The sequence below is a fragment of the Coregonus lavaretus genome (genome assembly GCF_964263955.1).
Source record: "Coregonus lavaretus genome assembly, chromosome: 24".
Lineage (NCBI taxonomy): Eukaryota > Metazoa > Chordata > Actinopteri > Salmoniformes > Salmonidae > Coregonus > Coregonus lavaretus.
The window spans coordinates 35,742,093-35,762,945 of record NC_140011.1 but is presented as its reverse complement, the minus strand read 5'-3'; the positions used below and the strand labels follow the sequence as shown (position 1 = coordinate 35,762,945).

At 44.4% G+C, this 20,853-nt stretch overlaps 1 protein-coding gene across 1 annotated transcript; it reads left to right on the top strand.

The window, feature by feature from the left end:
* The first annotated feature begins 365 nt into the window (after nt 1–365).
* Nucleotides 366–18,861, top strand: LOC311100213 (uncharacterized protein). Its single transcript, XM_084141027.1, has 18 exons — nt 366–623; nt 3,397–3,504; nt 4,641–4,751; nt 4,954–5,031; nt 5,227–5,390; nt 7,066–7,165; nt 9,559–9,639; nt 12,331–12,452; nt 12,597–12,712; nt 12,794–13,242; nt 13,361–13,511; nt 13,660–13,840; nt 13,945–14,049; nt 14,883–14,942; nt 15,264–15,315; nt 16,044–16,668; nt 17,052–17,329; nt 17,465–18,861. The coding sequence occupies exons 1-17, from the start codon at nt 581–583 to the stop codon at nt 17,308–17,310; spliced, it is 2,805 nt and encodes a 934-aa protein (XP_083997153.1). The 5' UTR covers nt 366–580; the 3' UTR covers nt 17,311–17,329; nt 17,465–18,861.
* The last annotated feature ends 1,992 nt before the right edge of the window (nt 18,862–20,853 follow it).

Here is a 20,853-nt window from a genome sequence, read left to right as displayed (position 1 = left end):
CAACTCTCTGTCCCACTCCCATCATGTATTCAATACAATTATTTGATGGCAACGTGTAATGTTATTGATTGCATTTCAATCATTCGTTTTTAGCCTACTTCATGCATTTGATTAGGCTACAGTTTGTCCTTCCATCAATGATGTAATGGGGAGCCGGCAGGGGAAGTACTGACGCGCTGTCGAATATTCGCACATAATCTCTACCCAGCTCTACTCCCTGAACTGGAGCGCATCATTTTCTCCCCTCAGTCCCAACAGTTATCCAAGGATACCTAGCCACGATCACTTTTGACCTTCAAACTAGTCCACTAAACAGCAGCCTATTGCCTCATTCAGTAACCGCATTCATCCGAATACCCTACTGCTCTCCTGACCGCCTGTGCACAGTTCTGAAGGAGCGCACATATTGCAGGCAGTGGGAAACAGATACATCCCCCGATAGCGCAGCATATGGTCTCCTGCGCCTGAAAGTAGAAGCTGGCGATGCGGTTTCCCTCGGCTTGATTTGGAGCCTTTTGCTGCGGGGTGTTTGTGACATTGCACCCATACGTTTGGGGGTGATCCGCCGGTGACTACGACGATGGCGGAGAAGGCAGTCAATACAGCGTCCAGTGCCTTGACAGGTAAGCTAGGTAAAAAGCTAACAGTCTATTGTTTACCATATCCAATGTTTCTCTGCTGTAGCCTATTTTGACAAGGGTTCTATGACATTGGCATAGGGCTACGGGCATGAACCACTGTATCCGCAAACTGCATTTCAATGTAGTCTATTCAGTCATTCCTAATGTAGCCTATATAGCCGATGCTAAATATCGTTGACTGTATTGAAGGTCAGTTGCCTAAACAATGAATAATTGTTACATCAAAAGGATAACATGCACCTTTGTTGATTGCCAAATTGATTGGCTCTGTCCCAGAGGCGTCATATCCATAGAGGGCACAGGGGCACATGCCCCCTCAGATTTGTTCTATTTAAAAATTGTATTCTAATTTTAGATTTTTTGTTGTTGTTGTTTTGTTTCTCTGTAATACTACTAGCCACCTAGCAATTTTATGAAGTTGGCTTTAGCAAGCCCAGATAGGTTCCCAACCTCATAAATAGCTACTAAGAAGCAATTTCAGGCTATCAATCAAGTTTGAGTAGCTAGCTTGTCTAAGTACACTACATTACCAAAAGTATGTGGACACCTGCTCGTCGAATATCTCATTCCAAAATCATGGGCATTAATATGGATTTAGTCCCCCCTTTGCTGCTATAACAGCCTCCACTCTTCTGGGAAGGCTTTCCACTAGATGTTGGAACATTGCTGCGGAGACTTGCTTCCATTCAGCCACAAGAGCATTAGTGAGATCGTGCACTGATGTTGGGCGATTAGGCCTGGCTCGCAGTCGGCGTTCCAATTCATCCCAAAGGTGTTTGATGGGGTTGAGGTCAGGGCTCTGTGCAGGCCAGTCAAGTTCTTCCACACCGATTTCGACAAACCATTTCTGTATGGACTTTGCTTTGTGCACAGGGGCATTGTCATGCTGAAACAGGAAAGGGCCTACCCCAAACTGTTACCACAATGTTGGAAGCACAGAATCGTCTAGAATGTCATTGTATGCTGCGTTAAGATTTATTTTCACTGGAACTAAAGGGCCTAGCCCGAACCATTATTCCTCCTCCACCTAACTTTACAGTTGGCACTATGCATTCGGGCAGGTAGCGTTCTCCCGGCATTCGCCAAACCCAGATTCGTCCGTCGGACTGCCAGTTGGTGAAGCGTGATTCATCACTCCAGAGAACGCGTTTCCACTCCTCCAGAGTCCAATGGCGCTGAGCTTTACATCACTCCAGCCGACACTTGGCATTGTGCATGGTGATCTTAGGTTGTGCGCGGCTGCTCAGCCATGGAAACCCATTTAATGAACCCCCTACGAACAGTTCCTATGCAGACGTTGCTTCCAGAGCCAGTTTGGAAATCGGTAGTGAGTGTTTACGCGCTTCAGCAATCGGCGGTCCCGTTCTGTGAGTTTGTGTGGCCTATCACTTCGCGGCTGAGCCTTTGTTGTTCCTAGATGATTCCACTTCACAATAACAGCACTTATAGTTGACCGGGGCAGCAATCTGACAAACTGACTTGTTGGAAAGGTGGCATCCTATGACGGTGCCACGTTGAAAGTCACTGTGCTCTTCAGTAAGGCCATTCTACTGCCAGTGTTTGTCTATGGAGATTGCATGGCTGTGTGCTCGATTTTATACACCTGTCAGCACTGGGTGTGGCTGAAATAGCTGAATCCACTAATTTGAAGGGGTGTCCACATACTTTAGTACATGTAGTGTATCTTAGCTAGCATGCCTGCTGGCAAGGTTGGTGGACATTAGAAAAGCAAGCAATTACTAAATGCACAGAATAAGACTCACATTCCTTTCAATCCTTTTCCCAGATTTAGCAGAGATGCAGAGAAGTATATTTAGTTTTTAAAAATAGCCTCCAGTCAGGATGATACAGACAGCTCAAGAGGTATGCTTAGATATGCAGAAACATAATGGATGGGGTGCTTCACGCCCCTGGCTGTGTCGCAGGCTGCATTACCCACATATTATATTGTTGGATACATTTTAACCGTTGCCTAGATTTTTGTGTCCAACACAATTGTTTTCAGTTGCTTGTACAAGTGCAATCAGAAAGGTATGATTTGTGCTCAAAAAGCCCAGTTAGATGTCAGATGTAACCTGATCTGAGTTAGCTGAGGAACACTCAACTCCGTTCTCTGAGGAGTTGAGCATTCCTCAGCTAGATCTGAGTATGTCCAATCGAAATTGCCCTGTAGCCTAGAATTTAGGGCTGATCAAAGGCATATAGCTGCATCTGGCTTCGAGGCCTTATTTCGTTTTTATAGGGTGGATACGTATTTAAACAGGGACATGAGACATATGGTTTCTCACCAGAACACAGACCATTAATCAACAGTTAAAGACATGTGACCTGGTGTTCTTGTTAGTTGCCTACCTATAATGCCTGATTAAGTTTCTAGCCTATACTCTAAAAGCATGATATGGACCGTCTCAATCGAAAGTGCTTTTTAATTTATAGGCTTACTTACTCTGGGTCTGGGAAAGCACCCCTCAGTTCTTAGGTTAATTCCTAGTTTCCCAAGAGTCAGTTCTATTCATTATAGGCTGCCCGTGTACAACCCAATGTTGTGATTTGATGGGTTTCTCCTTGACTGGGAGCTGTATTAGATTTTGGTGAGTGATGCAGAAGTAACAGGACCAGATAATGGCTGCTGTTTTTAATCTAGTCCAGAATAAAGCAATGGCCTGGCTGCTATTTGTCCTAGACTGACCTACAATAGCTATTCAGACTTATTTCTGTCTTTTCGCTTGACTCGCATGTTTCCTTTCTTCTCCAGCCGAAGGATTGTCTCCACCATCAGTTGCGGAGAAGAGATCCCAAAACAACAGCCATGGCTCCCCAGCCCATGTTGTTCTTCCTCCAGGGAGCCCAGCTGTGAAAAACAGTAAACTTCTCCAACTGATGGCTCACACTCTTAACATTTTAAAATATTGTATTTTTACTTGTCTGAAATGGAAAGGTTCTTCACAGAATTACTTTACAGAATTACAACAATCACAATTTACCATGGCAGAATGGAGTTGAGTTGAATGATTTGATACTTGCATGTGAAGGGGAGTCATTGTTGAGTCTTTTTCAGATTTTAAGGATTACTATTAGACTATTTTCCAAGAAGATGGGTTTCAAGTTTCCTACAGGGACCACAATGAAAGCAATTGTTTTATTATTAAAGAAACTGGCCTAAATTAACATTATAGTTCTACTAAGCTATATGGAATTGTTTTAAGAAGGTCATACCAAGGATCATTTTGCTATTTGATTTTGAATTTGAAGACCCCTTGAAGTATCAAAATATATATTTTTAAATGATTTGATGAAACATTTTATTTGGCCTTACTGCTATTAGCCCATACAAACACATTGAATAACCGATTCACTACATTGACCAACAGATAGTCCCCCTCAAAAAAATCAAAAGGAAGTTTGTTCTGAAGTGTCTGTCCTATATCTGAGAGACATAAGAAAGATCAGGAAACAGTTTTTTTTCTTCATGTATTTAACCCCATATTTTTGGCACTATACAGTCTCCATATACAGTATACTTCCATTATTTTTTTTAAAACTGGTACTGGGGGACCTTCAGATGAGTCTTGTGAGGCCTGTGGGCATTCTAGAGCAAAACACCATACATATTTGTATTAGTATGTAGCCCAAACTGGCAGATTAACTGTACCGACTTCAGACGAGTCCCAAGACATTTGTGGGGGTCGTAGAGCAAAACGGAGAACACCATCATATGTTCCTGAGAGTCTCATCTTTCCATAGAGTGGTCATAGATCTGTAGGACCGTTCGGACCCTACAGACGATTTTGTGAGAAGACCGATTTTTCGGGATTTCTCATGGTCTGACAAACACCGCTGTAGCTCTGTTACCTTTCACCGCAGATGCGGAAGTGCGACACTGGCGGATGTGGTGGATTGAGGCACATCCAGTGCATCCAATACTGAAGTTTAGTGCTATGTACAGCACTGCCTTCCTCTGCTGATAAACTGTGGGGACTGTTATCTCTCCCATATCAGATGAGGTGCTGAGCCCAGCCTTGGTCACAGAGAAGAGGCCCCAGCTCAATGGGCTCCCCTCCCCTTTACGTCTGCCAGGCAACAACACTAACAATCATGCAGGTAAACAGTGTAAGTCCCACCCACACTGTGGCTGTTAGCTCTCCTACACAATCTCTCCCTCTTTCTGGATATGAAAGCTGCTTAAGATCTTCAAGGGTCCTCTCTATAAACACATATCTTTGAACTTCTCTCCTCCCTCTGTTTCTGTCTAGCTTGTCTGTTTCTCTTTTTTTAATCCCATTTTAAATCACTTTATATCTCATTCTCTCAGATGTGGAAGGGTATCTGAGGACAGATGACAGGATGCGTTTAGCCAAAGAGAGACGTGAGGAAAGAGATAAAGGTTTAGGTAAGTGATGTTCCTGTCAGTATTGAGACTGATGGAAGTCATATCTTATTGAAGCCAATATTAGCAGAAATGTTCTATAATTTTGCCCCATAAAACTTGCAGCCAGTAATGAGGTTCAGGAACAAAGATTGTTGTGGGTTCTTATAGTGGTGTTGGAAAGTGTAGTAATCTGGGTGTGTTGCTTGGTGTTTCCAGCGGTGCGAGAGCAGGTGATCATGGAGAAGGAGCGGCGGGCTCAGCTGCAGTATGAGCGTACCGTGGAGGAGCGCTGGAGGAGGCTGGAGGAACAGAGACAGAAAGAGGAGCTCCGCAGAGCTGCTGTGGAGGAGAAGAGGAGACAGAGGCTGGAGGAAGAAAAGGTCAGACTCACCACTTAGCCACTACATTTTCCAGTTCATGATGTACGCTCCCTCTGTGCTCACACTCACACACAGCTCTTTCAGCTCCAGTTCAGTTTCAGTTCCATTTTTGTGTTTTTATTATTCCGTTTGTATGCGTTGTTTTTGTTTCTGTGTGTGTGTGTGGCATGAGCAGCAACAGCCCCAACAGACAGATGTTGACATCCCTTCAGAGAGATAAGCAGGGACATACTGTATGCTCTTTAATTCACTCAAATCCTGTAGTTCATTAATCACAGTATGCCCCGTACTTAACGTCGTCTCCCAATCAAATATTGGATAGACCTCTGCTCCGTTATGTAACGGGGATTCTCCCCCCTCCCCCCCTTCTGGGAAAGCTGATGCCATTGGTATTGATCTCTATGTAAATCTCAGGGACCTCATCAGACTAATCAATGAATGTCTCTGCCATTCCATTTGTTTAATCTGATCCTAATCCTGCTATGTCATTGCTCTCAATTTGTCAATGCCTCCCAAAATATCTGCTCAGCCACGACGACATTGACAGCTTTGTCTTTTTAAACCATGTCACACACTGCCACTTTCCGAAGACTACTCTGAGGCTATTTATTTTTGGGATTTGTAGCCTACATTGATTCCACCGTTTAGCCTTTAAACCTAGCATAAACATATATGCTATAGAGAATTAAGTTAGTCTAAAAAAAGTGGAGTGATATAGCATGAATTATCATTTTTGTCTGTTCTCTTGATATCTTTGTAAAAGTGGTAATATTCATTAGATCATGCAAAATGAGGATTTTTGAGACTTGGATGATACAGAATTTGCCTTGGGCATCAATCTCACCTGGATCGATTATCTGTGTGTGTGCGTGCGTGCGTGCAATGTGTGTTTGTGTGTTCCTATTGGATGGATTATATCCTCTGGATGATGTCATTTTAGACCAATAGAAATGCAGGAGGAGCCAATGTGGTGTGGCTAATGTCATATTTGCTTTTCTGTGTTACTCATTTGAGATTCTTTCACTTTCTTTTCACCCTTTCTTGAGTCTTTGCAGTGTCATTCTGATTAATATATTTGCTATTGTGCTGGCTTCATCTGTGTGTGTAGTTCATATTGCCGGTGCATGTCCATGTATTGTTATGTGTTCGATAGGAAGAAATGAAAAGGAAGAGCAGGGATATAGATAGGAGGAAAAGATGGAGCAATTGTAAATGGAGAGATGTTGGCAATGGTTGATCACCCACCAGATGGCTTTGTCTCCTGCTCTGTTGGGCTGTGTACCATGGCAACACAGTGGGTGGTGAAGGGTTAACTAGCTTGGAGGAAAGATGATTTACTGGGGAAAATCTGAGTAGAACAGGCGGCTAGAAGAGCGTGGTGGTGGGGGGGGGGTATAAAGGAAGGGGAGCTAGTCTGCAACCTGTGTCAATACTGTTGCTTGCTGGGAGATTGACTGTGTGAGTGTCTTTAAATCTACATGTGTATGTGATTGGAGGGGTGGAGTCCACGGCAGCTGTGGTCTCTCTCTATCTGCCTGCTTTGGTAAAGTGAGACTGTACTGTGCTGTGTAAGAGGTGGTGGTTATGGAGCGACCAGCCTGGTCCTCGTGGGAGGTCCAGGGGAGCAGCTAAGTGACAGTCCCTTGTTTTCCCGGTCCTGGAACGGCACAACCAGGAGCGACTGGAGGCTCTGATGAAACGTTCCCTGGAACGCAGCCTGCAGCTGGAGCAGAGGCCCAAACGCTGGACATGGGGTGGAGCTGGAGGAGCACAGGGTGAGTCCACAACAGGGAGATGGAGATGAGGACAATGAGGTGTGAATGATGAATCAGTGACTGGAAGGAGAAATGGTGAGATGGAGGGAGGGACCGCACTAAATGTTCTAGGCTAATTCGATTTGGCATGTCCCTTTGTGGCTTTTAAAGTTCTAGGATAAACATGTGGGGTGCTCCTCTCTATCAGATACAAGCACACAAGCAGTCCATCAGATTAACTAGCACACAATAGGTGTTGTTCTGGAAGCTGCTGGTAGCTGATGACTGTCCTCCACCCTTCTAGACTCAAGGTCAGACTGTGATGTCTCTGTGCCAGCCTGTCCCAGACCTGTCGTAAACCATGGAAATACACTGCTCAAAAAAATAAAGGGAACACTTAAACAACACATCCTAGATCTGAATGAATGAAATAATCTTATTAAATACTTTTTTCTTTACATAGTTGAATGTGCTGACAACAAAATCACACAACAATTATCAATGGAAATCAAATTTATCAACCCATGGAGGTCTGGATTTGGAGTCACCCTCAAAATGAAAGTGGAAAACCACACTACAGGCTGATCCAACTTTGATGTAATGTCCTTAAAACAAGTCAAAATGAGGCTCAGTAGTGTGTGTGTCCTCCACGTGCCTGTATGACCTCCCTACAACGCCTGGGCATGCTCCTGATGAGGTGGCGGATGGTCTCCTGAGGGATCTCCTCCCAGACCTGAACTAAAGCATCCGCCAACTCCTGGACAGTCTGTGGTGCAACGTGGCGTTGGTGGATGGAGCGAGACATGATGTCCCAGATGTGCTCAATTGGATTCAGGTCTGGGGAACGGGCGGGCCAGTCCATAGCATCAATGCCTTCCTCTTGCAGGAACTGCTGACACACTCCAGCCACATGAGGTCTAGCATTGTCTTGCATTAGGAGGAACCCAGGGCCAACCGCACCAGCATATGGTCTCACAAGGGGTCTGAGGATCTCATCTCGGTACCTAATGGCAGTCAGGCTACCTCTGGCGAGCACATGGAGGGCTGTGCGGCCCCCCAAAGAAATGCCACCCCACACCATGACTGACCCACCGCCAAACTGGTCATGCTGGAGGATGTTGCAGGCAGCAGAACGTTCTCCACGGCGTCTCCAGACTCTGTCACGTCTGTCACATGTGCTCAGTGTGAACCTGCTTTCATCTGTGAAGAACACAGGGCGCCAGTGGCGAATTTGCCAATCTTGGTGTTCTCTGGCAAATGCCAAATGTCCTGCACGGTGTTGGGCTGTAAGCACAACCCCCACCTGGGGACGTCGGGCCCTCATACCACCCTCATGGAGTCTGTTTCTGACCGTTTGAGCAGACACATGCACATTTGTGGCCTGCTGGAGGTCATTTTGCAGGGCTCTGGCAGTGCTCCTCCTTGCACAAAGGCGGAGGTAGCAGTCCTGCTGCTGGGTTGTTGCCCTCCTACGGCCTCCTCCACATCTCCTGATGTACTGGCCTGTCTCCTGGTAGCGCCTCCATGCTCTGGACACTACGCTGACAGACACAGCAAACCTTCTTGCCACAGCTCGCATTGATGTGCCATCCTGGATGAGCTGCACTACCTGAGCCACTTGTGTGGGTTGTAGACTCCGTCTCATGCTACCACTAGAGTTAAAGCACCGCCATCATTCAAAAGTGACCAAAACATCAGCCAGGAAGCATAGGAACTGAGAAGTGGTCTGTGGTCACCACCTGCAAAACCAGTCCTTTATTGGGGGTGTCTTGCTAATTGCCTATAATTTCCACCTGTTGTCTATTCCATTTGCACAACAGCATGTGAAATGTATTGTCAATCAGTGTTGCTTCCTAAGTGGACAGTTTGATTTCACAGAAGTGTGATTGACTTGGAGTTACATTGTGTTGTTTAAGTGTTCCGTTTATTTTTTTGAGCAGTGTAGTCATCAGTGCAGTCAACTCTGAGGGGAGTAAAGCAGACCGTTTTAGAATTGACAACATAGTTGCTGCTGGTTTAGGGCATTATTGAGGGCTCATATCCTGAGTCAGGTATTGATGATTTCATTTCGATGGGGCACTGGGAGTTTGGTGTTCTTTTTGGATTATGATGGAGGACTGAGATACAAAAACATAATGTTCAAAACGTAGATGCTGTTTTTATGAATGTGTTTGTACGTGTGATTTGGATTGGGTCATAGAGGGATACATGTATATAGAGGATAAAGGTGTGTATGTGAGAGAGAGCCTGCTCATTGCCTCCAGCCTTGCTGCATGGGTTTACCTCCCCAGACCGTTGTCTACAGGAGCGCCCTGCTGGCTGCAGAGGTGTATCAGGGGGTCATCAGGTAAAGCCATGAGTGGCAGCTCTGGTCATAATGCTGTGCTCTGCTCTGCTCCGCCCGCTGCCTATAGGTGACTGTGAGAATGCCCCTCTCCCCGCCTCCACCTTTCCCCATGAACTCGCCGCCCCCTTTCCTGCTGCCAGCGAATCCGGTAATGTTATGAACCCCTCCCGTTCGATCCACCAATCCCCTGTCCCCCATCCTGCTCTCACCCCACAGTGACCACTGCTCTCATTGGCTGTTTGGCTTGAGGGAAATGTCATGCCAACTCAAAGGTTTTATGTATATTTCCCAGAATGCATGTGCAACAGCTGAATCAGAAAGTGTGCGGAAGCATGAGGATGTGTGTGAAGAGTCAATGTGTGCCTGGAACAATTACTAATGTACAAAGTACACTTTGATGTTGTATAATTGCTGCTTTTATCAATGTATTTCTTTAACGTGTGTATGTGTACGGTATGTGTGAGGGTATGTGTTGGTGTTTGTGCTCAGCTTGGGTATTTTGATGTCTTAGTTGTCTTTTGGCACTTGCAAGTTGTTCCGGGTCGAGCAAAAGAGAGAGCAAGGGATAACAATAGAGATGTAGGGTTTTAGGATACAGTGAGAAGAAAGTGAACGAGAGATCCATTAGGAAAGGACAGGCACTAGAGATCTACAGTACACAAATAACCAAGGAACACGGCACATGTACACCACTTCACTTCGTCCTTTTCATTGTTTGAAACCTCCTCTCGCTCCTCATTGAAATGATGTCACTCAGTCACAACACATTGGTTGAGGTTTGACATTCGCAATGTGTTTCTTTCTGCATTTTAGCAATCTGTATATCACCCATTCCAATACTCAGTGTTATATATTTTGTATTTCAGAGAGCCCATCCTATCCCCATGAGTATTTGGAAACATAACCCAATAATAATGAAGTGATGAGCAGTATTTGCCATTCAACATGCACAGGAACAAGTAGTCCCCCAGTTTTACATAGAAGTACTACTAGTATTTATTCTACTACTATCACCACTAGTACTACTACTTCTACCACTATCACTACTACTACTAGTACTACTACTACTAGTACTCCTTCTACTACTATCACCACTAGTACTACTACTACTACTACTACTACTACTACTAGTACTACTACTACTATCACCACTAGTACTACTACTACTATCACCACTAGTACTACTACTATCACTACTACTACTACTACTAGTACTCCTTCTACTACTATCACCATTAGTACTACTCCTTCTACTACTATCACCACTACTACTACTACTACTACTACTACTACTACTACTATCACCACTAGTACTACTACTATCACTACTACTACTACTACTACTACTACTACTAGTACTCCTTCTACTACTATCACCATTAGTACTACTCCTTCTACTACTATCACCACTACTACTACTACTACTACTACTACTACTACTACTACTACTACTACTACTATCACGGCTTCTACTACTACTACTATTATCACAGCTACTACTACTACTACTACTAGTACTCCTTCTACTACTATCACCATTAGTACTACTCCTTCTACTACTATCACCACTACTACTACTATCACCACTACTACTACTACTACTACTACTACTACTACTACTACTATCACGGCTACTACTACTACCCTGAACACTATGACTTCTGCAACTGCTACTCTCACCCTCACTGCTAATAGCTACTCTTGTTGGTGTCATTACAAATGACAATCACACATTTTTGAGGCAGACCCATCCTACATCCTTTCCATTCTCCGGGTGTACAGTACTCACTAGTCTAGAACAAGCATTCTTAGTCTTGTTCCTCCTCTCCTTCTGCTTCTAGCACCTTAATTTATCCGTCTCATTTCCCTCATGGCGTTTTGTTCTGTTCGTCATCCTCATCTCCGTCCCCTCCTCCCAACTCCTCCATTGACCCCTGACCCCTCCATCAGCCCAGTGCTGTCACCTGAACTCTGTGGAGAGCCTGACGGTCCACCGCCTTCTTACCCACACTCACTCCTCTATGGCCAGGTGCAGCAGACCTCCATCTGCCCTGCCACCGATGCACAGGTAACAGCTAGACAAAACATCTGGACTGACAAGTTTTTGCACATAGGCAGTAAATGTTTCCAGACAGGTAACACACCGGTGACATCGTGCAGCATTAGTGATATAGAAACTCGGGAAAGCATGGCAGCGTTTCTACTTCTGTCTAGGTCTGGCTTTTGTGAATGTATGTATCTGAGGGTGTAGATGTGTTTTAAATGTGTGTATTCAGTATGTGTGTGACTGCTGTCTACAGTGTTTGTGTGTGTGTATGTTTTGGTGTGACAAGGAGAAAAAATACCTACATGCTAAGATGCTTCACAAAAGTGTTGCTTAACAGTGCATGCCTTACATAATATGCAGTGATGTAGTGGTAAAGAAAATAGGTGGATGAACACAGATCGCCGTTGGCAGTGAGTAAAGTAACGCTCGTATGAAATAAAAAAAGGGGAGTAAACTGTGTTTACCCTCCACTACACCACTGTAAATATGGCAGTAGTAATGTTGCTTCAGCATAAACTTTATTAACTCTATTTAGTATTCGTGATGTATTTGGGGGGATTGTGCAAACATCACTCTAACTTGCGACAGATGACCATGTGAAAAGACAAAATAGTTTGAATGATTCATTAAAACAATTGATAGTATAGTTAATTTCCTCCATACCTATACTGTGGGTATTGATCGGAAAATATGGAATTACCATCATTGTATCTCCTCTGACCACAATACATCTTAACTTGATCATTAATTTGACCTTTGACCTCTGAGTGTCTGATGTCTGTCGTTGTGCAGCTCCCTGCAGCCCCCACAGGTCACCCTATCAGGGCTCGCCAAGCCGGGCTAATCGACGGAGGCTCCAGGGCTCTCCAGAGGAGTCAGCAGGAGGGTATATCTCCACCCCTCAAACCCCCAAGGTCAGGCTTGTTTTACCTACCCACTTGGTTGTTGAATAGACAGAAACCAGTGCAGAACCTTGCTAGCACTGAGTTGGTAGGGCCATGTTGGCAGGATTACACACGCATGCCCACACAATGGCATTCTCTCTGGTGTGTTTTCAGAAGGAGAGGTTGCGCAGAGAGAGAAGGACTGGCTCCCCAGCGACAGGCTCCCCTGTGAGAAGAGCAGAATCCCCAGCCATGTTCACCAGAGGCTCAGCCTCCCCCACCAACCCCAAGTAAGACTCGCTGTCCTGCTGCTGAATCCATGTGGTCTGTCCTAGTTACTATGACAGAGGGTTATGATATTCTGGTTGTAGGTTGCTGCCTAAGAGCTGTACCCAGTCTCCCTGCACTGTGCGCCAGTACCACTCCTCTCCCAACAGGCACAGACCCACCACCCCGGTTACCGACAGCAACAAGGAGGAGGTCGTACAAGTTGAAGAAGCCAAAGGTCACAACAACATCAGTGACAGAAATGTCTCCAAACCAGAGAAAAATATGTCTGATATCCAGAGCCCTGAGAAGTCTTCTCAAGCCGACACCCCTGAAAAAAAACTGTCCAACATGGAGACCCCAGAAAAGAGGTTCCCCAAAACTGAGACCCCCAATAAGAACTTAAAAGGTGAGATTTCTGAAAGGAAGGACACTCCAGACAAGAAGAGTCCTATGGCTGAGACTGCTGATAGGAAAGCCTTCAAAATAGACACTCCAGACAAGAAGATGCCAAAGTCCGCCTGCAGCGACCTGATTGCAGATAAGAGCACAGGTGAAACTCTTTACCAATCTTTTTTGTGTATATCAATATTTAAGTACATCTATCAGTGCATTGTCAAAAGGGCACGAGTTTCAATGCACACTGATGTCTGCCTTTATCTTTGTGACAGAGCCATCGCCAGTGACACCAACAGGGAAAGGAGTTGCCGGGACGACAAGCGCAGAGGAAGCATCTAGACTGCTAGCGGAGCGTAGGCGTCTGGCCAGGGTGCAGAAGGAGTTGGAGGAGAAACAACGTCGTGAGCAGGAGGAGGATGAGCGGTAAGGAGACTGTGTGTCTCAGTGGTTAGTGTCACCGTGTATCTCTTTGTTTACCTGTATATGACAGACAGATGGTGTGTCTGCTTGTCCGTGTATGTGACTGATGGCATATACTGCAAGTCACCATGTCTGTCTCTGTGGCACTCAGTCTGAAGGCGGAGCAGCTGAGGAGGAGACAGGCAGAGGAGCGGGCACGGCAGGAGTTGGAGGCTCGACGGGCTGAGGAGGAGAGGAGCAGACAGGAGGACCTCCGCAGGACGAGAGAGGAAGAGGAGAAACAGCAGAGGGAGGTCCGGGAGAAGGAGCTACAGGTCCAGATGAACAGAGAGGTGGGGTCACTATGTTGTGACATCTACGGTGCATGTTTAACATGGTGTGTATGCACAGTACTGTTCCACTTCCAAGCATAAATCCTTTATCTTCCTCAATACAGAAGGAGGAAGCCGAGTTTCAGGCACAGAAGGATGCAGAGCGTCAGTGTCAGGAGAGAGAGATACTGAAGCTACAACAAGAAGAGGAGAGACAGCTGCGGAAGAAGGTTTTTATGACTCCGAAATCAATGCTTATTATTGAATAAATCAGCATCTCTGAAACCCAGTCTGCAGCGCTCAGTACACGTCATCAAAGTCACACCTGGACTACTGTTCAGTCGTGTGGTCAGATGCCACAAAAAAGGAATTGGCTCAGAACAGGGCAGCACGGCTGGCCCTTGGATGTACACAGAGAGCTAATATTAATAATATGCATGTCGATCTCTCCTGGCTCAAAGTGGAGGAGAGATTGACTTCATCACTACTTGTGTATATGAGAGGTATTGACATGTTGGGTGCACTGAGCTGTCTGTTTGAGCTACTGGCGCACAGCACGGTCACCCATGCATACCCCACAAGACATGTCACCAGAGGTCTCTTCACAGTCCCTAAGTCCAGAACAGATTATGGGAGGCGCACAGTACTACATAGAGCCATGACTACATGTAACTCTATTCCACATCAAGTAACTGATGCAAGTAGTAAAATTAGATTTAAAAAACAGATTAAAAAAAACACCTTATGGAACAGCGGGGACTGTGAAGCAACACAAACATATGGCAGACACATGCATACACACACACACGATAACATACGCACTTACACACAAGTACACATGGATTTTTGTACTGTAGATATGTGGTAGTGGTGGAGTAGGGGCCTGAGGGCACACAGTGTGTTGTGAAATCTGTGAATGTATTGTAATGTTTTTAAAATTGTATGAACTGCCTTAATTTTGCTGGACCCCAGGAAGAGTAGCTAATGGGGATCCATAATAAATACAAATACAAATATAAAGTCTGTACCAGTCCTTAATCAAATGTTGATGCTATCCCCACAGAGAATTGAGGAGATAATGAAGAGAACCAGGAAGTGTGATGAGAACCAGGAAGAGATGAAGGTACTGTAGAGATGCCTGCCGTTCTCATAGCTCTGCACGGCTTCAACCAAGGGACCTGCTGACTGCTGTATTATCCATGTGATGTTGTGTGATCTTGTAAGGTTTTGCATACTAATACAGTATGTGCTTTGCAGCTGCCCCCCAAGAGCTTTTGTTTTGATATCTATGTTGTGCTCATTATCATGATTAAATTGTATCATTGTTGATACATTGGTTTATGCGTCCTGATTACTACAGGTCTTAATCACACAATATTATACACAATTTTCTTCTTAATAATGGAATAATAAATGTTGCCTCCATCTGTGTTACATATTGAAGCAGAATGAGGAAGGGCATGTGGATACTCTGCCTCAGCCTGTCTCACCACCAGGTAGGTGATCCATTCCACTCACCCACTGATACTCTGCCTGCCTGTTCACCCCAGCAGGAAAGACCCCTTATGAATGTATAAATGCTTACTAAAGCATGTTGTATAGGAGTCCCACCCAGTGGCAGCAGTGGGTAGCCTGGTCATGGTGGGTGAGAGACCCCAGTACTTTTCCATCAATATAGGAGACTCCTGCATGTCTGTGATTTAGCAGTGTTTTTCCAATACCTGTCCTCAGGAGAGGATCGGATTCGCTCTGCATCCTAGATTATGTTCAAGGTCTTTGGATATTTATAACTCCTCTGTTCCTGCCACAATGCAGCCCTCAGCATGTAACTTCATCCTTTATTATTTTTCACTAGAAAGGTTGGACATACAGTATTTAGACAATTTAATGAAATTGAAGAGAAAGACCAATCTGTATTTCTTTTTTTATTTGATTAGCTGATGTAGAACAGAGGGCCGTAGCAAATCTGTCCGTCTACTTGATCTTGGAAACCCCTCTGGCTCACAAAGGTAGTCATCTATGATATGTTGCCACGGTGGTGCATACAGGTGAAGGAATGGACTAATTTCAAGGAGAACAGTGGCCAGGGATTTAACTCATTCTGACAGGGAAGGCATGGGATTTGTGTATAATTAGCATATCTTTAAGCCGTCCTTGGTTAGGTCTTGTAGTGCTCTTTCTCAGGGAATAGTCCTGTGCAATGTGATCATTTTGTTCTCTACAGGGGAAATGCAAATGAACTCAAACATGAAGATTGAAACTAATGCTCAGGTGAATGTGCAAGAAAACCCAAAGGTTGAGTCTCAGGTTAATGGACAGGTCACTGTCCATGTCAACAAGCAGGACAGTGCCCTGGTGAAGGGACAAGCCACTGACCAGGTTACCCCACTGAAGAATGATCTGCAAAAGGGACAGGACGCTAAACAACTAAATAAACAGACTGCCCAAGTGAATGGACAGGGTGCAGCCCAGGTTCTCAAGCAAGAGAGTGTCTTTGTGAAGGGACGGGTGAATGCAAAGACCACTGTCCAAATGAGTCGTCTGGATAATACAAAGAGACACGATGCTCCCCAAGCGGGCAAACAGGAGAGTGTCCAAGCGAATGTACAGGTGAAGAAACCGGAGGAAACCCAGGTGAGCAGCCAAGCCACTGCTCAGCTCAAAATCCAGGAGAGTACCCAAGTAAACGTGAAGTTGACCACACAGAAAATCGGACAAGGGGTGCAGCCCAAGAAACCGTCCGTGGCGTCCCTACCGGTGGGCCGACCCCCACCTCCACTCATCAACCTGGAGCCTCTGGTTGTGAAGAGCAGCGGGGCGTATGACGAAGTGCAGTACATGGAGGTCAGGTAAGCCATCAGAGCAAGGCCATGTCTATCTACAGGAAGACATGATGATGTACGTATAACTGATTAAACCAATAAATGCAACAGATACTGTTTAGTATGAAAATGTGCATATGCATTGCCCACCATGCCAGCAACCTATGTGTGTTACCCTCACAGCATATTAAGGGTTTTGTATCAACACAATCCTATTTGGAGCTTTACCACAGCACTTTGTCATACCCTGAGGAATATTGATAATGAAAATGGCTTCACATTTAACACTTTGCATAATAAATTATTCACCTCATATCCGCCCTTGATTACTCACGGGCAGCATGCCCCATAGTAGTATACCATCGAGGGAATAACCATTATGAAATTCACAAACTTGCTCCCTCTCTCAGCCCAATTTCCAAGGAGGAGCTAGTCTCCATCCCAGAGTACTCCCCAGTCAATGAGGTCCAGCACAACGGCATGAGTAATGCCCGAGCCCTGGAGGATCTGCTGGACCTGACAGGCCATGTGGCCTACCCCAAACTGTCCCCCATGGGAAACCTAGGAGACTGCAACAAGAACCTGATCGGGGGGCTCTGCAGCCCCGGTGCCGATTCCAAGCTCATCCAAACTCATCCTCCACCCTCACACAAGCTCAACATCCAGTAGTCGGTACTAAAACATGCATGTGAGGATGAGAATGTGAATCTATGTGCATGTTTGCACACTTTAAATCACACACTAAAGTTGTCACATACAGTACCTCGCCCACACTAGCTTCTCTCAAACACACAGAATCTTATGATGACCTTTTTATTTTCAGAGCCCTAGACTGGCAAGACAAGATGGAGAGAGCAGAGGGAAATCATCTGTGTTGTCTGATGTTATTGAGGATGGAAGTCTCTGCACCTCTTGAGATGAGAGAGAAATCACTCTGAATGTAGTTTTTGTTCCTCCTTGTTGGTCTCCAACCTTGAATGTCCATTAACCTTCAACCTCCTACATACATCTGTCTTTATAGCCTTGTACCACGGAACATAAGTGACAATAATATTCATAGATTTACTGTACTTGTCAGATAATACCCTGATGATAGTTATAACTATCTGTGTCATGTCATGTATTGCATAGAGCAGTTGTTAGTATGGTGTCTGAAACGTGTGTGTAGGACTGTCTCAATGAAACAAAGTGCCCACGAAGCAATTTACTTTTGACTACCTGTTATGATATGAAGCAGTTAGCTAAGATAGTTAAATCTAATTTTAAAACAAAAGCTCTTATTCTGTAGTTGGGTAGAAACACAGACTGGTGATAGCCTCTCCTCTCTTTAAATAATTGTTATGGTGAAAGACCCCACATACCCATGTAGAGTATCATATCAGTAATTTGCCTTTGCTATTGCAGTATTGTTCCTCTAAAGACGGAAGTATTGTTCCTTTAATGATTGAAAGATTAATATAGCTCTGTTTCCACCCAATGTAGTTTAGTATGCACTGATCTTTCACTTAGATTGTTCCACGGAAAAGTCCAGTTTTCTGGCTGTGGATGCCTCAAGCTAGCTTGTATCTCCCTGGACATGATTAACTCCCAAGAGACTCAAGCTTGTTGTCACAATGTATGTATCCAACCTGCTGTGCGATTGGGATTGTAGCATGTGTGCCATAATACCTGAACCCAGCCCTACTGCAACTCAAAAGTCAACATAAAGAACATGTACAGTAACATTCCTCATTATAATCCAGATTGTCACCAACCAATGCATTGCTGGTTTTGTTCTCTCTTTCCTCCTGGATCAACAATGTACTGAGCTGTTTCTGATCCCTCAAAAGTCTGAAACCAGTGAGCTGGTATCATTTGAATGTTAGATGACTTGCAAGATGGAATCCAGTTGCTGTGTTTTCAAAATTAAGTAATTTTGGTGTGTATATGCACAGATGTGAGCGGTCAGTCACTGGTTACACTTTGACTGTATTGTGTTTTGAGAAATAATGCACCAAAAGAAGGCAAGATTTTTCCTTGAAGACTAAGCAACAGGGATGTAGAAAATCAGTTTTAAAGAGAAAAAATGTTATTAACAGTTCAAACCTACTGTGTCTGTCGTATCTCTAACTAAAGCAGCATTGCAGTTCATTTAAAAATGTGACTATTGTAGACATTGTGCATGGGTCATTAGCATGAGCATAAGATTATACATATCAGTACTATTAATAAACCTTCAAACAATAATGTGTTGTGGGTATTGTTGTATCTGAAGGCCTACGGTAGGCCACAATGCCACTTAAAAATGTTACTATTTATATCTGATAAAAATCTGAATATGAAATGTGCAAAACAAGACTAGCCAGTGTGTGCCCAGTGGTTAAATACCAATGCCTTAATGCTTTTATGTCCTGTACAATCATTTGATAATAACTAATTCCGTTTGCACTGCAACAATATGGTCCAAAGTCAGTGTACCAACCCAAATTTCAGCCTACTATCTATTTTTCGTCAATTGTTAGAAAACAACCTGATGTGTCTACCAACTGTTTGTCTTTTTCTCATCCTATTGGTTATAGCACTTTAGGTGTTGCCCTTTTAATTCCATTTATGAAAGTGGAAAGGTGTAGCCATATTGCTCATGTGGAGTAGGCTCTACCTTTTTAAACACTTTACATTTTGTCTGGTTTGGTATTTAGTCTGATCTCTTGCACTGTCATCACACAAGTCTGTCATCACACAAAAGGCAGCTACTGCTTTGGTTTCTGAATTAAAATCTTTCCTGATATTGGAAGGAATAGTTGTTGTGGGAACAAGCTAGAGGAGCACAGCCTGGTCTCATAGACTAGACGTAATATAGTAAATGTAAATTCTCTGAGACCAGGTTGAGGAGCAAGGTAAGGAGCTCTAGAGGGTAAGATGGCGAAAAACTGATGTTCTGTTCGAAACTGATGGTGGATCAGGTGAAGATGAGAGTACCGAGAGTGAGAACGGGTGGGAAACAGTCATGAAAAATAAAGGAAACAAAATAAGTAAAGTTGTGATGGAAACTAAGAAATCCCTAGATTCGTTTATAGTCGGAGTGAGGGTTTTGGATCAATGTTACCTGGGGGATCCGTTTGAAGTCATGAGGAGTATCGTGGAGGCGTTGGGTGAGGTGGCGTCGGTGAGAGTCACAAGAGCTGGACTTATTCTGACTTTTCGTATGTCCGCGGCACACAAGAAGCAAGCTTTGCACCTCAAAAATATTTTTGAATGGAATGTTTTGTGTATGGATTTCCGAAACAGGGCACCCGTCAAGGGGGTTATTTCTGGGGTTGCTCATGAAGTGGATGAAGTCACTATCATGGTCCAAACACACCAAGACAGTTGTGAAGAGGGCACGACAACACCTTTTCCCCCTCAGGAGACTGAAAAGATTTGGCATGGGTCCCCAGATCCTCAAAAAGTTATACAGCTGCACCAACGAGAGCATCCTGACCGGTTGCATCACGCCCTGGTATGGCAACTGCTCAGCGTCCGACCGTAAGGCACTACAGAGGGTAGTGTGCACGGCCCAATTCATCACTGTGGCCAAGCTTCCTGCCATCCAGGACCTCCATACTAGGTGGTGTCAGAGGAAGGCCCTATAAGCCCTAAATTGTCAAAGACTCCAGTCACCCAAGTAATAGAGACTGTTCTCTCTGCTACTGCACGGCAAGCGGTACCGGAGTGCCAAGTCTAGGTCCAAAAGCTCCTTAATAGCTTCTACCCCCAAGCCATAAGACTGCTGAACAATTAATCAAATGGCCACCCGGACTATTTACACTGCTGCTACTCGCTGTTTATTATCTATGCATAGTCACTTTACCCCTACCTACATGTACAAATGACCTCGACTAGCCTGTACCCCCTGTCTATAGCCTCATTATTGTTATGTAATTTTATTGTGTTACTTTTTCTTTTAAAAATGTATTTAGCTTATTTAGTAAATATTTTCTTAACTCTATTTCTTGAACTGCATTGTTGGTTAAGGACTTGTAAGTAAGCATTTCACGGTAAGATCCCACCTGTTGTATTCGGTGCATATGACAAATCAAATTTGATTTGATTTGATTGGTGCACGTAGACTGACCTGTATGGTGGATGGTGTAAGGGAAGCCACTTTGTCCATATTATTGTTTTTTGATGAGTCTCTCCCTTCTCATGTAAAACTAGGCTTTTGTGCACAAGCCCCTCCAGTGTTATAAATGC

Coding starts and splice junctions, on each gene's coding strand:
- LOC311100213 (XM_084141027.1), top strand. CDS start 581: ATGGCGGAGAAGGCAGTCAATACAGCGTCCAGTGCCTTGACAG. Junction 3,505..4,640: donor GAGCCCAGCTGTGAAAAACA/GTAAACTTCTCC, acceptor CTCCCATATCAG/ATGAGGTGCTGAGCCCAGCC. Junction 12,453..12,596: donor CCACCCCTCAAACCCCCAAG/GTCAGGCTTGTT, acceptor GTGTGTTTTCAG/AAGGAGAGGTTGCGCAGAGA.